We start from the raw sequence: 16,797 nt of genomic DNA, 5'->3' as shown, positions 1-16,797 counted from the left end.
TCTCTTCTCTTTTAGATTTAGATCATTTTTTTCTAGTCTTAAAAGATGACTGCTTCTTTGGCCTCTGATGTAAAGGTTTATAAATCACTATATTTAAAGAAAGAGTTCCGTTAGATTGAGATCTGTTCTCTTTAGATCTAAAACTTTATCAACTTACATTAGAGATGTCTAGTAGATCTCGCACTTCAGCACCAGTCTCAGACTTAAACTATTCTTTTCTCTGGCCATCCCTCCACTGTCCCTCAGCATACTTCCTCTCTCCCTTCAAAACCTCTCCCTTGCTGTTCTGAGTGTAGCCGTTTGTAGAACTAAGCTCCACTCAGACATACAGCCCAAGTTGATTGTTATTTCTTTAAAATATCTCAAACCAAGCAAAATCTTTCTTCAGTTTGAAAAGTCTGTTGGTTTTTCTTGAGATGACACTCCACCATTGAGCAGAGCATCTCAGGATTTCTGCAACAGTGTTTGAAATGTTGCATACCATCAAGGATTTTAGGCCTTTCCCTTCAGATAAAATAATGAAATAAGAACACTCAAGAGTTAGCCTTTGGTGTCTGCATTGGTCCAGGAGTTTAAATACAATTTTTCAGGAGGACTTGAAGAGTCCATTGGAGGTCTTCAGTTCAACATTCTTGATGAAGGGTAGCATGCATTTATCTCCTCCCATGAAGCGATACGTTGCAACATTTGCATCCCAAGGCAGCAACCTAGAGAAGAAAAACAAGACTCAGTGTAATTCTTTAAAGCTACGGTGTTCCTAAGGTGCAGCAGGTAGTGAAATGTTTATGTACTTACGCTCGTGTAAGGAAGGGGATGTACATGAGGCGTGGAATACAGATCATTTGCTGCTCGGCTAAAATGGCTTTCATGGACTGTTGGACGGTGTAGAGGGGCTCCAGGGGCGGAATCAAACTCCGAAGTTCCTTCCTGACGCACATAAAACCATTATAGAATTTATTTTCTCTCAGTGTTTACAACCAGAAATAAACTGAGCCATCTCACCTGATTTCACAGCCTGCAAACATCCCTGTGTCCACGATGTAAGGGCAGACCAGAGTGGTTTTGATGCCACTCAGGTCCTCTGCAAGCAGCTCATGTGTCAGTGACTCATGAAAACCAACAGCTCCAAATTTACTGGCACAGTAATCCTGCAGGAAGAAAGCAAACGCCAGCGAATTGTACTGGATTTGAATGTTCTCTTGAATGATTTACTTTGGAGAGGAACTTTTTTTAGATCAGATCTTACCTCCACACATGCAGTACTGAAGAGGCCGAGAGCACTGGCAACCGTCACTATGTGACCGCAGTTTCTTGCTTTCATCTGGGGCAGGAAGGCCTTTGTCATCTGTTGGTTAGGTATAGATTGTAAAGACAAGTTTAGCACCTTTTATAGATTTGAGGTGGAAATGTTACATGGCAGTGTGACCCTTTGAGACTTCTATAATCGACCCCAGTATGTTTATGGAAACACTGAATGGAATTTAAATCGTGCAAGGAAATAAAACAGATTTAAATGATTTGATCCAACACCTCTAACACTATAAATCTGCAAGAACATTTAATATTCTCCAAAGCTACCTGCAAAACATAAAACTGGTCCTGAGTTAATCAAAAACTAATGTTACTTTCAAATGCAAGGAATATTGTTTTTTGTTTTTTTGTTTTGTTTTTTTGCAGTGGCAGTAATACAATAAAAGTGCAATTGTAGAAATACCTAGGCATCTGAATGGATGAAAAACTTACCAGCTGGTCTTTATTACTAGATATACAGGAAAAAGAATTATTAAAGCAGTCTCCCTTTCTGTACAGGATTATGTTGATGCTATTTATGGACATGCAGCCAGTACTAGTCTCAAGCCCTTAGATGCACTTCATCTCTCTGCACTGAGATTAATTTCTGGTGACAGCTCTGGGACACATCATTGTGCTCTTTATCAAACAGCTCTAGGTACAGGGAGAAATCAAATGTATTTATTTTTTTGTAAAGCACTTTTAGATGGACTACCATCTTGTCAGTCACATTTGCTTTCTTTTAAGGAAGGCTGCTGTAGTTCATGTTTTCAGTCATAGCTCACCCAGAGGTTCCCAAAATTCACGCACACTCCCAAACATGATTTGTGACTGTCATAGTATTAGGAACATGTGTACTTGATTTTTTTCAATAACACATATTTTCCACCTTTATTTATAACAAATAAATAAAATCATCACAGTTTAATCTAGTTTAAAGTGATATCAAATGAAACAAATGTAACAAAGGAGTTTGGGTTACATAAAGGTTCAGCCAGTAGGTGGCAGCATGCTTCTGTGATGTTTTGTGCTCGGCAGGTATAGCCAAAGAAGAAGAGCATTTGCTTTGAAACGGGGCCGTTAAAACCTTGCAAAGCAGGTGGATACGCCTCTTTACTTGTTTTTTCACTGGCGATGTGTAAAACAAATCCATCTGGCGAGTCAGGTTAGGGCAGTTACACACTTGGACACCTTACTCAGTCCTAATTTAAAGCCACAGCCTTGTTCTTTGACTTACCATGGACTTAAAGCAAGCAAGTCATGAGTTCATCACACCCTTAAACAGTTGTTTAGCCGCTATAAGATAAATCACTGCAGAGCTGCGCTCAAGACACACTGAGCACACTCATTGTATGTTGCTTTGAGAGGAGAGCGCACACATTTAACCTGTTAACCATGCTTAATTATGATGGCACAGCAGTTATACTCACTTAGTCACCCAGCTGGTTCCAATGCTACAACAGAACATGTTTATGACTGGACTCAGACTGAGCTGCAGACTTTTATTCTGCTCATTCTTTTAGTTTGTAGACCCATTCATTAAAGTGTTTTTGATTCAGTAATAACATTAATTACCAAGAAAAAATAAATGAAAACACACATTTCATTGCAGGCTTTGCAAGAGCCCCTTCCTACAGTGGGTCCGAGTAATCAGGAACCTTTTCCATGTAACAAACCTGATGTTGTGAGTTGGATTTGAACAGAATTTTTAAGTATAGCAAAGTTTCCAGTGTAGTTTAACTGAAAAAAAGTCAAATTTACAAGTATTAGGGCTGAACGATTTGCAAAAATAATCTAATTGTCTATAGACAATTAGATTATTTTTGCAAATCGTTAATCTTTTCCCCAATATTGTGATTGTGATTCAGTTTGTGATTATTATTAGGTTCCTCAGCTCCTGTATTTTTCAACAAGTTCAAGCAATAAATCGTTGTATATATCATAACCTATATTAAGTCAGGAACACTGTCATCATACATTTAACCATTTCATTGCAAAATCATCTCCTCAAAAGAAGTTCCTTGGGTTTGTCAAGCAGATACATTTATGGCAGTTGATACTAAAAACAATGAGATTATTTTTGAAGCATTAATCCATAGTAGCATGAATATGAGGGTGCAACAAACTTTAAGCTATAAAGGAGTCAGCTGGGGTGGAGGAGGTTAAGCTTTTCCAGCAGCAACAGCAGCAGCGTGGTGCATCAGCATTAATGCAAGCAGAGATTAGTGAGAAGTATGTTATATTTAAATGGACCGCTGTGTTGAGAGAAAGAGCTGTGTGTGATTTCTGTGAACTAATGCCAAGCTTCATTAATATTAGATAGAATGAACTAGGGTAGAACGATTAAAAAATACCTGCAGTTATTTTTGCTCATATTGCAAATTTGTTATCAATTGTTTTATTGAAGGGGATTATAATTTTTATGCCTCTTGTTTTGATAAAAAAAAAAATACATAAAACACAAAAAGGAGGATTTTTGTAAACCATTCTGTGTATAAAATCTCTGCTGCTGCAAAAAATAAATGTATTAAACTGGTATTTTGACACATTCTAAGTTAAAGAAATATTGCAACTTCTGCGATTTGTAAATTGCAGCAGGCCATATAGTGATTTAATCTGATTTGCGATTAATTGCCCAGCCCTAGTAAGTATAGTAACTACTCCTTAACAAATAATAGCATTTTATTTTTTTTTTGTTCCATCAGTTGCCTCTGATGTTTTAAGTTCTGTTAACTCTTCAGGGATTGCAGTGTTAATTATATAGCTATTTTAGGTTGAGTTGCACTCAAAAATTTTTTTCCACTACTAAAAGACTTTGGTGTGATAAGTGTAACAAAAATGTTGAGTGTTTTCAACTTGTTCTGCGTTATAGTGTAATATTTTATTGTTTCATTGATTTTGTGAAACATTTTAATTCTCTGGTCACATCTCTTTTCTGTTTAACTCATATTTGCTTGACTCTAGTATTCATAACACATTAGAAAAGCACTCTGAGAGCGCAGACTTCCGCCATTAGCCCTATCTCCCAAAGGTGAAGAATCCTTTAAAAAAATTCCTGGACCCATCCCCATGTGCCCCCCACCACTGCATCTGCCAATTACTCTCTCCTCGGCGGGGTAGAAACACGGTGTAACAAAGCATTGGCATCACTCCAGATGCACTGTCATGGGAAAAGCATTGCTTGCCGGTGCCAACAGATGCACTGAAAGTCTCACCCATGGTCTAACTGGACGACTGGAAGTCATGGCAGAGGGTGAATATTCCTCTATTCCTCCCAGCATTGTGAGTATTCTCGCTACAATTCGCTGTCTTTCTCTCTGTTACGCTCCGACTCGTCTTCTCAGCCGGGCATGCATCTTTCAAACTCTATAAACTCCAAAACTTTGAATAGAAACACACCCAAAAGGCTGCTGGGATTGAAGTTACTCATGTCAACCATCTCCTGGTGTAAAGTGGTAACAGCGCAGACCTCCGCCATTAGCCCTTTATCTCCCAATAGTACAAAATCCCTGGATCCAGACGGTTATCCGGATCACTCCCAAAATCTAATCAGTTCTACCTTATGTCATTTCTGACAATTCCTAAAAATTTTATCAAAATCCATCCAGAACTTTTTGAGTTATGATGCTAACAAACGAATAAACGAACAAACAAACCAACCCACCCCATCACATAACCTCCTTGGCGGAGGTAATAATGGCATAGCTCTCCATGTTAAAAGTATTGGCTAAGATTGAGTGTTGATTATGTTAAAGCTCATCCAGACCCTGTATTTGTGTTGCTGATGTCTTTGATAGCTGATGCTAATGAGCTTACCCTTTTTATAATACAGTATGAGATCTGAGGCCTTAAGAGGATCAGGGGCAGAGTCACATTCCATTTTAAGTGGTGGGCTCACGTGAGCTCCTGTTATTCTGTGGATGAGTGGACGACCACCTGCTGAAACCCGCTGTTAGCTCGGACACATTTAACAGAGTAGCAGGGACAGACTGTAGGGTGATGCTCTAGCTCCCATCTGATCCCTTCATACATCAATGCACAAATACTGAGCAGAGCCGGCGGGGCAAAGAGCTGAATTCAAGTTATGTAATTCATGTGAGCATGATGGATGAGGCTCTGTGTCAAGCAAATGAAGATGGAAGAATGAAGTGTCTGCACGTAAAGGTACGTGCGTCAACGTCTCACCCAGAACAGCGCGTGACAGTTGACAAGCAGAGTCCGTTCCAGGAGCTCGTCCGGACAGTCGAGCAGCCTCCGCCCGGCCACCACACCCGCGTTGTTCACCAGTATGGACACCTCCCCGACCTCCGCCCTCACCCTGTCCGCTGCCTGGTAGATGCTCTGACGCTTGGACAGGTCCACCGTGTAGGCGTGCACTTTCACCCCCAGCTCGCGCGCCAGCGCGGCGGTCTGCTCGTTGGCAGCAGCGTTACAGTCCCATAGCACCAGATGCGCCCCTTCTTTAGCAAACTCCAAGGCAAAAAGGCGACCCAGCGCCCCCCCGGCCCCTGTTATCAGACACAGCTCCCCATCAATGCACTTGAGCCGAGGTCGCAGAAAGGTCTGGACGATAGCTGCCACTATGGAGTAAGTCAGATCTATGAGCATCAGCAGAAGGTCCACGATAACGATCATGATGGTCCTGTTCCACTCACTTCTGCAGAACACACTAATGAGCTGCACAAGCAGACCGCCAAGCTCCGGACTAGTTGTTTTCTGTGAGCGCCGTGGGATTGGATGGCCATTTTATATAACCTGTGAGTACCGGATTAGGACGCAGTGATGCTGGCCACCAATAAAAGAGCTTTTTTTGTTGATGACTGAGAAGACTGGCTGTAACCCGTGCACATTCATAACCGGTCAAAACAGAGACTGAGTGAGACTGGAGGATGGATTAAGAAAACACGCAGGTCCAGAGCCAGTCTTAGAACAAGAGGAGAGATGTAAACAACACCAGGGTGCATAGTCAGAGTATTTTGCTCTTTGGATTTGTGGTTCAGAACGTGGATGAGCACAGGTTTGGAAATTAAACAATTTCATCCCTATGCACAATTTGTAAAGGATTAAGTAGAAGAACTACACGCCAGAATGAATCCAGGGCAGGAGAACAAAATAGATTGTGGTGTGCTATTTTTCAAAATAAAAGCCTCTTGGTTCTATACAGTAAAGAGCAAAGAGGCATGAACTTTAAACTTAACTATTTACTTTGTTAATTTTGCAAAAAGTTCTGCTGAAGAATCATTCAACCCAAACCTTAAACCACAACACAAGACTCAAAGTATTACCTCCATATAGTTATTTCATTAACCTACTGAGATAAGTAGGGTCTGATCAATAAAAAAAAGTCAGCTTTGTCTTTGACCAAGAATTTCTTGGAAATTTTCCTTAACAACATCCAAAAAAAATCCCCAAAATGTCAAAGAAACTGACAGATATTTCTGTGAAAATTATCTTCCCAAAACATCTTTCAATTGTCCTCAAATCCCTAAATGAAACTTTATTATAAAGCACAACCTTAGAATGAGAATTTCTCCAAAAACTATGCAAATTTCTAAAACATTGTAAGCAAATTTCCCCAAAATTTCTTTGCAAATGCTAAAAAAAAAACAACAAATATATTCTCCAAAATTCCATGAAAATGACAAACATCCAGACAAATTCCCTGAAATTTTAATGAAAATTCCTGAAAATATGAAAGGACAACCTGTACCCACAAGTTCTCATTCCAATTTCCAAATAAATTACAATTACACGTTCCAAATTCCCACAAAAGGCCATTATATAAATTAATAAAAAGCAATTTCCCCATATCTACCAATAAAACGCTCCAAATATACACACATATCCCATAAATTTCCATGAAAATACTTGATAACTTCCAAGTAAATTCTCCAAAACACCCAAACAGCAGATTATCCCAACATTTCAAGCTGACTAATTAAACTTCAGCTGAAACTCTGCACAATTATCTCAACATTTCTAACAGCAGCAGAAGCCAAAATGTAACGTCCTCATTTGTGTATGCTGGGTCTTAGCAGGTTAAGCTGTGACACATCAGACATGATAAATGATCAAAAGGTGATATGAAACTTAAATCTTTGGACTGTTTTTTTTTTCTGTTCTGAGACTTTAAAAAACATAACATACATTTAATTGAGTATTTTATTGTAGTTTAAACTTCAATTCAACTCAAAATGAAATATATCTCATCTATTTATTGTAAATGACCTCTCACATCCCACCTGCAATTCCCTCTAAAGTCCACCAGGGGGCCACAGCCCACCCTAAATAATCCTCAGACCTTTTGTGCGTGATTCATGTTTGCATGGATTCATGAATGCACTTTGCATTGGACTTGATTATGCAAGGTATGCATGCAGGTGCTCGTCCATTGAAACCATTTCCATGAAGCTCCTGCTGCATTGTTTTTGTGTTTACATTAGTACCAGTGGAAGGTTAGAAATCTTCGGGTGGAATCAGAGGAGTGTTGGGGACTTTTACGCAGCATGCACCTTAACAATTGTTTACTCCACTCTGGAATTTTTCGTGGTCTTCTGCTTGGTGGCTAAGTTGCTGTTGTTCCTAAACGCTTCCATTTTCAAATAATATCACTAGGAGGGATCTCCAGCAGGGATGAAATTTCAGGCATCCATCGCAGTACCACGCTTGAAGTCACTGAGCTTCTCAGAATGACCTATTTTGTATCACAGATGTTTTTAAATAGAGACTGCATGCTTGAGTTGATAGCAACCGGTCTGACTTAAACACCTGAATTCAATAATTAACAGGTGTGAACAATTACTTTTGTCCATGATTTATATGTTAGAAACCATGCCATTCACTCGTGGCTCCTAATTTACAATAATTTGCAAGTTTTAATCAATCAATCTGAAATACTTAGCTCATATCTGATGAACACTCATGATGACTGCATCTTTAGGCCCCTTGTAGGACACAGCCTCAAGCAATTGCCTAGCTTGGCCTGTTCCTTTTGGCCCATAGCTGCCCAGAAAAGATCTACTAGTAAATCATTCTTTTCCTGATGCTTAATAAGTCATACCCTCATCCTTTGTCTGGCTTTATGTAATAAATTCACCTCAGCTACAGTCAACAGTACATGCCTTTTACACAAGTGTGTTTTCAAGTCGACATTCCTTTCATCAGTTAGAGAAAGTTATTCCTGATCCATGATGTGAGGGGATTATCCAACTTAAAGTGAAATGTTAAGGTGATAAACCTGAAGCACGTGTGCACAAATCCCTGATATACATTCTTCTAATATTCTTCTTTTGATATTTTCTCAGTTCATGTTAGCTTAAACTTTACATCTCAGTTATAATGAGCTGTAGCTACCCTTGTGAGGTCTTCTTTAATGGTTTTATTTCACGTCTGCTGTACCTGCAGAGATTGTTCCTGGTGGGAGTTAAGCCTGTTTGTGTCTTGTGAAAAGATTCAAGTCGTGACTGGCATTGACTGTGATGTAATCCTCTTCAAAACTTCAGCTATGATGAAGGTATGACGCAATCAAACATATTAGATGGGAATGTGCAGCGTGCTTCAGATGAGACTTTCACTGATATTAGCCACAGCTGAGATTACAAACATGCCAGGGACCAGAAATAGAAAGCATCTAATGAGATTATTTTAGAAGTTAGACTTAGACGCAGAGTTTTGAGTAAAGCTGCTGAGGTCAACCGTGACACAAACAATCCTTATAGTGTACACTTTGTCAGAAGATTGACAAAATAATGATGTTAGGTAAAGTAAAACCACAGTCCTGTCTCCAAACAAGGCAGAACATGGATAAAAATGTGCATAAAACAGATTTGCAAAACTTTTTAATCTCCATTTTTAAGTGAAAATAGAGAAAAAGACCATGAACTTTTGAACAGCTGAAATATTACATTTCACTTTCTAAAGTAATGAAACCTGTCCCTCTGTCCCCAAACTCTCAGGAGTTGTTGAAAGGAAAAGGATGAGTTAAGCATTACCCTTTCCCTACTTTCTTGAAATGTTTGTGGCATGTACTCAAAACTATCCATATATTTTTCCAAAACCACGCACATTTCTCTGCTTTTGTGCTATTTTTAATTTAACATGGTATGCCTAGTTTTTTTTTTTTTAACAGAAATTGCCTGATAGACCCAAATGAAGGACCCTCCTCCATGAAGGTTAGCCCCACATCTGCAGTGTTGCAGCAGACTGACTGCAGAGGAGAGGAGAACAGATTTTAAAATATGACAGCAGCAGGACGATTGGATCAAGAGGGATCATAGCAGAATGGGGTTGGTTCAGAGCTTAAGTGAGAAGATGCCAATTCCAGCTGATTACCAGAGCAGGAAACAGCTGGGAAAGGGCATCACATGTATGAGTGTTTATTAATGAATGGCAATGAAGCAGTCGTCCTGCTTTTAACTACTCTAAGCTCCATTACTGTCTTGTAATTCCAATATAGTAATTCAACTAACTTAGAAAAACAAAGATTAAAAAATTGTAGAAAGGAGTGCTTCGTGTACTCGATAGAGTGGTTGAAAGGGTTCCTCACTTTGATTCACTACAGGATGAAATCAAAACTACAGATGTATTAGGAGAACAAAGAATTGTTTTGTGAATTTTGTGGAGTTGTGAAATATTTCAACTTGCAAATTTGTGAATCTTTTTCATTATGAACTTCTTTGGCAATGAAAGTGATCAAAACAATTCCAGGTACTTGCTGGTTTCAGATTGTTGAATCTGTCCTATAATTTATCTGTTTAATGGCATTTTAGCTTAGTATCTAAATTTCACATAGTTTAAACTAGAGGTAGAAAATAACTGTAACTATAATTACTGTAATTTAGTAGTGTTTTTGGATACTTGCACTTTTTTTTTAGTACATTTTGAAATCAGTGCTTTTAATTCCACTTAAATGAGTTTTGCCCTGAGTAACTGTACTATCACTTAAGAACAACACTTTTGTAGTTCTTCCACTTGTGTTGACTACACAGTGCCACAAACTTTATGAACAGCCGTTGCTGTTGTACATGACAAAAACTGGAGTGTTGGTATCTCAGGGTTGATTTGAACTCCATTCTGAGTGAAATGGTATCAAGTGTTGGACTTATTTGACTGTGCTGCTCTACCAGTGTTAGCTCAATTAGTAAAGAATCAATTGACCTAAGCACTGCCCACTGCAATGTTAAATGGGGGATGTGTTGGTGAAGTTCCCCATCATGCTCTAGAGGGTTTAGATGTGTTTTAGATGTGTTTAGATGTAGATGGATGCTGCCTCTTGTACAGTGATCCCTGCTGGGATTCCTTTTTGGGCATTTTTCTGATGGATTGCTATTTTGTTAAGTGAGACACATTTGCACCATGATTGAAGTAGCCCACTGAGTTAGAGTTACCTGCCTGTGACTTTAGCTGCTCTGAAAGTCAGTATGCATTGAATCTTTCCAAAAGTGTAGTTTAACTATATAAAGAGTGAATCAATATAAACACTGCATGTGGTAAATTTAACTCCATAAGAATTTAAACAACACTGTCAGTTTTGCTGTGTATTCTACTTTTTTTTTATAGAGGTGTGACTTTACCTCAGCAACTTGGTTAAAGATCCTTTTTCTTGCCATTCTTGCTTATAAGGAGAGGTCATATTTTACTGTACAGCTCCTCAGTAGCGACTCAAGTACATTTTTAAAATTCTAAATATTTTGAGGTGAATCATAGACCAGGTCTTTTACTTTTACTAAAGTATATTTTAACCACATTAACAGTACTTTCACTTGAGTACAGTAGTTTTGTACTTTTTCCATCACTGTTTAACAGACAGACTACAAGACATCTAAAGACACCACCTTGAGTGGATTTTTTTTTTTAATTTCTTTTCTTTTTTTTTACTCTACAATTGATTTCTGATCACAATATGGATGCCACTCTAGAAATGGACTGTCTAGTTATACTCTAATTTACCTCATAAAACAGGAATTGGTAACTATCTCTATGGAAACTATTGTGTGGGTTCTGTACTTGAACACCAGAGGATGCTGTTGTATCAGATTTCCAGTTTCGATCAACTCAGATGGTCCAGTCATCATAATCTCATTACTGGCTCTCCTGTATTCATAGGTGGATTTATCGTCAGGCAAATGTAGGTAATTTGCCTCATTTTCCATGGGGCCTTGAGATGTAGTCATTATAATCAATCATAATCAATAAAGTGTGTATTTTGAATGGAAATAATGGGCCAACACTGGGGAAAGAAATCTAAATGGATTTTTATGATCCAAAATTATGTCTTCATATAAAGCCATTACAGTTAGGTAGATTACTAAAGACACGCTGAAACAGCTACTTGGTTGATTAGTTGTGGTAAAATGGCCTGCAGTACATAAAAATGCATGATTTGGGGCATAAGAAGGGATATTGCACCAACAGTGAACATGTTTTTAAGTTACGCCTGGTCTACAGACTTGCTACACTAAAATGATGCAGTGAGATTTAGTAACGATGATCCCAATGAGCAAGTGCTGTTGGGTATTTGGGTCTTTTTCTTATTTGGGTATGTCCTGTACTTCTCTGGCTTTGCCACCAGAAAATAGAAAGATTGCTTTTAGCTGATTAGAGACGGGCCTGGTCTTTGCTTGGGGCCTCTAGATGACTAAAACGGCCTCTGCGGTTTTAAATATTCAGTATTAATGAAAACAACAGTAAAGAAAGTGAGGCATGGAGCAGCATCTCTGGGTTATTGTCTTTTATTAAGCATCAGTCAGTAAAAGGAGGAAAATGCTTCAGAGTCTCTGATCATAGACTTTGTCCTAAAGCTTCTTACTGTCCATAGTATTTACAAGGCCTGTGTGACAAAATTTAGTAGCGCTACATGCGTTGAACAACAAGGAACCACAAAGATCATATTCAACAACTGGTACAAAGTATGAAATTTTACAAAACAGACATTTCCCCATACACAGCGTGGGCAGTGAACAGACGAGTGTGAGCTGACCAGAGGTGAAAATTCCCTGAACAGAGGGGGGAAGATTCAGAAAATACAATTATTCATCTGTATTGGCTTTGACCTCTACTGTGGCTTATTGTGCTTAAATAAAATCACATTAAAATTTGTGCTTTTGGAGATTAGACTTGAACCAAAATGTTCATTTGTATGCAGACAGTTTTATTTGCTTGGTTAGTAAAGTGCAGTTCAGAAAATAAGAACAAGAGACATTATTAAGATTCTCTAAAAGAGAAAGTAGTAACCATTTAAATATGGCTTGTCTGAAAGTGATCCACCATGATGAGAGCTTTAATCCACAGATCTTTCAGTATTTACTGCATGTGTGACTGTTGTGTGATGAATGTTAATGAATCTGCACTCTTCACTGTGTAACACCCTCCTCTTTTATCTTTCCGGCATTTTCTTCTGCTCCTAATGCCTTGAGTAGTGAAAACCACATCAACATTAGTCAGTTTGACGTTTGTTATCCCATCACCATGCAGCGTTAAGGAACATATCACACACGCCAATGACTGCGACCCCTTTTTTCCTGATTCTTTGCTTACAAAGTTTGTACCTCAGAGCTCTATGTGACACCGTCTGACCAAAGACTTAGCTGTAACTGAGCCCTCCTTCTGCTGGCCCAGACTCTCCATTTGCATGCCCAGGATGGTATTTATAGAAGCACAGAAAAAAAATCCTCAAATAGATGCCTAAACCCAAAGTGCATTTTTGCTCTGTCATTCTGCACAAAAAGTCCTCAGTGGTAAAACGCACATTTAAAAAAGCTGTCTTTATTGCTCATTGACGGACTGGGATGGCAGATGCTCCTGCCTGAGGTGGTGCTTCACTCTTACCGTATAAAGGGGGCTCTCAAATAATGTTCCAGTGATCATTTTGTTGGTGTCAGAGGTCTTTGAGGTTAGGAGCAGAGCTCTGCAGCCATCATTACGGGCTGTCAGGTGTGATCAGGCTGACAACTCTCACCTGTCAGCCACTGCTAGTTCATGTTCCATTCACATTTCACACTCTCTCTCCCTCAACAGGAGCCGAGGTGACCGCTCGCATAACACAGCAGCAGCACCTTTAGGTTCAGGTGTATGTCATGCTCAGTCTTGCCAGGATGTGTGCGACTCAGAGTGATAGAAAGAGACTGTGACTGAACAGAAGGTCCACTATCTAGATGCTTCAGTAGGTTCAACTCAAGCAGACTGGTGTTTTGGCTTAATGAGTGACTGTGCTACCTGTGACTCTCAGACAAATGGGTCAATGGTTGTTGTGGTAACAACGTAAAAATTGGGATTTCTTGCAAACTTGTTTAGTTTTTAAATCAAAATATACTTAATAATCACATTTTGACACTACAATTACAGGTGAGACTGCAATTTGACAGATTCCAGAGTACATTTTAAAAAACACAGGCCATGTTTGCATGACAAAAACTTCATCCTCACACTGAGACGTTTCGTGGAGTTTGGATGTTCATTAACATGACAACAGTGTTTTGGATGTCTAAAAATATAAACCTTTCTAAATGGGTTTTTGAAGTACAAACTACTGAAAGCGCCACTGTTTCCCTTGTCATGGAAACTGGCAATATGGAGTTCCTGCTGAAAACTGAGATTTACTCATACTTTTTGCATTAATAGCTTTCAGTCCAGTACAGAGGCCTGCAGGGCAAAAAAAGCTTACAGCAGTGGCAGCTACTTTTGAACACTGTGCATAGCTGCAGCACCAGGCATCTTAATTCCATATCTTTTGAAATGACATCAGCTAAAAACTGCAGAAAACTAAGATATTACTTCAAACTGTAAGTTTGTGTAAATTTGGACCCTTATACAGTACAGGGGAAATATTTAGATCATGAAAATCTTAAATGTCCAAGCCATAGCTTAGCTTTGGTGATATTTGTGCTCTGGTGTAACGACAGTAGTGGGGAATCCCTCTACCTGCACAGTTACCAGGATGAAAGGCTACTAAATTATGTACTGTTTTATGTATTTTTGATGTGCTTGAGTATTTTCCTGCTGAGAAAGTCAAAATATTCTTTATCATAAAGCCTAGGTGAGTGCTAATTAGCTAACATTAATAAGTTCATATCAGCTACAGATTTTATAAGGATTAACTCTGGCTTCCTCCCAACACCAAACCTCATTAGGTTAATTTTTGACTCTTAATTGGCCATAGGTGTGAGTTTGCCTGGTCGTCTGTCTCAATATGTCAGCCCTGCTATTGACTGTCGATCAGTCCAGGGTGTATCCCGCCTCTCGCCCCTACCCCGATAGCTGGGGTAGGCTCCAGCCCCCCGCAACCCTGAAAGGGATAAGCAATATAGAAAATGGATGGGTGGATGTATAAGGATTAATGTCAGCAGTCACTTTCAGTCAGTGTTCTGGGGCAGTAATATTGAGAGGGGTCTGGCTGTAGACCGTACATCTCTGACAGCCACTCTCAGCCACACTCTGACAGCGTTACTCTGTGACGCCATATGTCTCAGAATGGAAATATGCGCTAAAACTTTTGGAATAAAATCAGGTTAAACTTTTGCTAAGCTGGTCCTCCATGTAAACATTCTAACACAGCAAGCTGGGCTCACATAGCTCATGTAGCTCACACAGTTTTGTTAGTTGCATAAGCTACATAGATAATAGAGCTATTTAGCTAATGTAGCTACATAGCAAATGAAGCTAGACAAAGCTGCTGCACAACATGTTATCTACATAGCCAAGTTAGCTTAAGCTACATTGGCTTATGCCCTAACCTTAATTACCTAGCCAGCATTGCTATGTTGCTAAAGCTCACAAGGCTAAAACTATCTTAGCTACACTGGCTTATGTAGTAATATTTCTGCATAAGCTATGTAGATAACAGAGCTAGATAGCTACACAGCTGGCACTAAGCTCACAATGCAGCTACATAATATACATATGTTATCTACATAGCTAAGTGAGCTTTAGCTACTGGCTTACGTTGTGATTTTAATTAGGTAGCAAGCATAGCTATGTTAACTTTAGCTAAAGCTAACATAGCTAAAGTGAGCCTGTAACACTTCTACTTCTCCTTTTTCTGTTTTTTTTTTTTTTTTTTTTTGTAATCTATCACTGGAATGTTGAACCGGCAAATTCCATCACTTCTGTTCTGAGATATACAGCATCTAGATGAACAGTCTGCAGCCAGACTTTCTTGGTAATTTTTGTAAAAAGGTAGTCATATTTTGATCAGGTTGACACAATATTCCATGTCAAGATCAGGACAAGTTTGTTCAGCTCTATTCCCTGAAGAACAGCTGAGTGTCTTGCAACCTCAATATGTTACGTTCTCCTCTCTGAGTTTTCTCTTTCTGGTGGCATTATTAAGAAGTACAAGTCAGGCTTACCTCAAAATTGGTAAATACATTCTGTTAAACAACTGCCTTATATATATATAAAATTAAAGTATAACCACTTAAAACATGTGGGCTAAAACAGGTGGCTCCTGAGACCATCCACTTGTCTACGGTGTACACTGTAGGATGCCTTTCTTGCCCACCAGGAGGTGAGTCCATGAGTTTCCAGTCAATAGATATGTGCAAGTTAGCTTTGTGCACATATACATTACAGTTACCACTGAGTGAAATAAAATCTGTGTGTGCATGTTGTTTCATTATAAAGTCACAATGGCAGCTACTGGCCTGGTATGTGTACTACAGATTTTTTAGTCATTTGTGCACACCTGTTGCTATCAAAACATCATTTGAATGTGGAACCTTTTTGAAACTGACATAGAAAAACCAAGCTGTTTGCGGTGGATTGTTTTAGTGTGAGTGTGGCCTGTAACACCAGGGCAACAGATGTCAAAACTATATCTCACTCTAGTCTTTACGGATTCTGTCTTCATACACATTGGCCAAATTGTGAGATCTCAGCTGCTTCTTCGTGAGGTACTAAAACAGACAAGACCATACCACTGATTGCTTATTTATGTGTAGTTATTTTATAAGACTGTCCCCTCTGTTGTAGGTTTTCAGACTAGGTGATATACAGTTCAATGCAGAAACAGCCTTTAAAAATATTTCATTGCCCGAGATTCGTTGTATATTGCATGTTAGACTAAACACCACCAACACAGAAGACAATCAAAAAAATTAAATACATCATCCTGGTTTGTCCACAGGAGGCACCAAAATCAACACAACCTGAAAAGTCCTTGCAGGAGCTTGTACTAGTGTTGAGGAAAGACATAGAAAGAGAGGTGTGGATATGTATGTGCTTTGTTTCATGATGTGCAGGGTGTTGAATTATCTTCAGAAAAGACATGGCGGCAGATTAAGTGTGCATGTCAGGCGTCTATTTAAAGCAAAGGCACAGAATATCTAACTTATTTAGGTCTAATGATCAAAAAAAGACAACAAAGTAAGTTCTTTAAGCATAAAGATTCACTACTAAAGCTGATAATTATAGCATGCTCGCATGATATGTGGTGAATTTAGATATGTTTAAAAAAACATGCTAGCCTGATGAATGAGAGCACCAGATGAACACCCACATTGGTCATATGTT

General features: G+C 39.0%; 1 protein-coding gene across 1 annotated transcript; it reads right to left on the bottom strand.

Annotated features, from left to right (window-relative positions):
• Positions 1-114: 114 nt before the first annotated feature.
• On the bottom strand, positions 115-5,925 carry LOC121507159 (retinol dehydrogenase 10-B-like). The gene is made up of 5 exons (XM_041783346.1): positions 5,476-5,925; positions 1,247-1,345; positions 1,003-1,148; positions 796-927; positions 115-707 (listed from the first exon to the last, which is right to left on the bottom strand). The coding sequence occupies exons 1-5, from the start codon at positions 5,923-5,925 to the stop codon at positions 587-589; spliced, it is 948 nt and encodes a 315-aa protein (XP_041639280.1). The 3' UTR covers positions 115-586.
• Positions 5,926-16,797: the final 10,872 nt, after the last annotated feature.

This window comes from Cheilinus undulatus, linkage group 3 (assembly GCF_018320785.1).
Source record: "Cheilinus undulatus linkage group 3, ASM1832078v1, whole genome shotgun sequence".
Classification (NCBI taxonomy): domain Eukaryota; kingdom Metazoa; phylum Chordata; class Actinopteri; order Labriformes; family Labridae; genus Cheilinus; species Cheilinus undulatus.
This window is presented reverse-complemented; position numbering and strand designations above follow the sequence as displayed.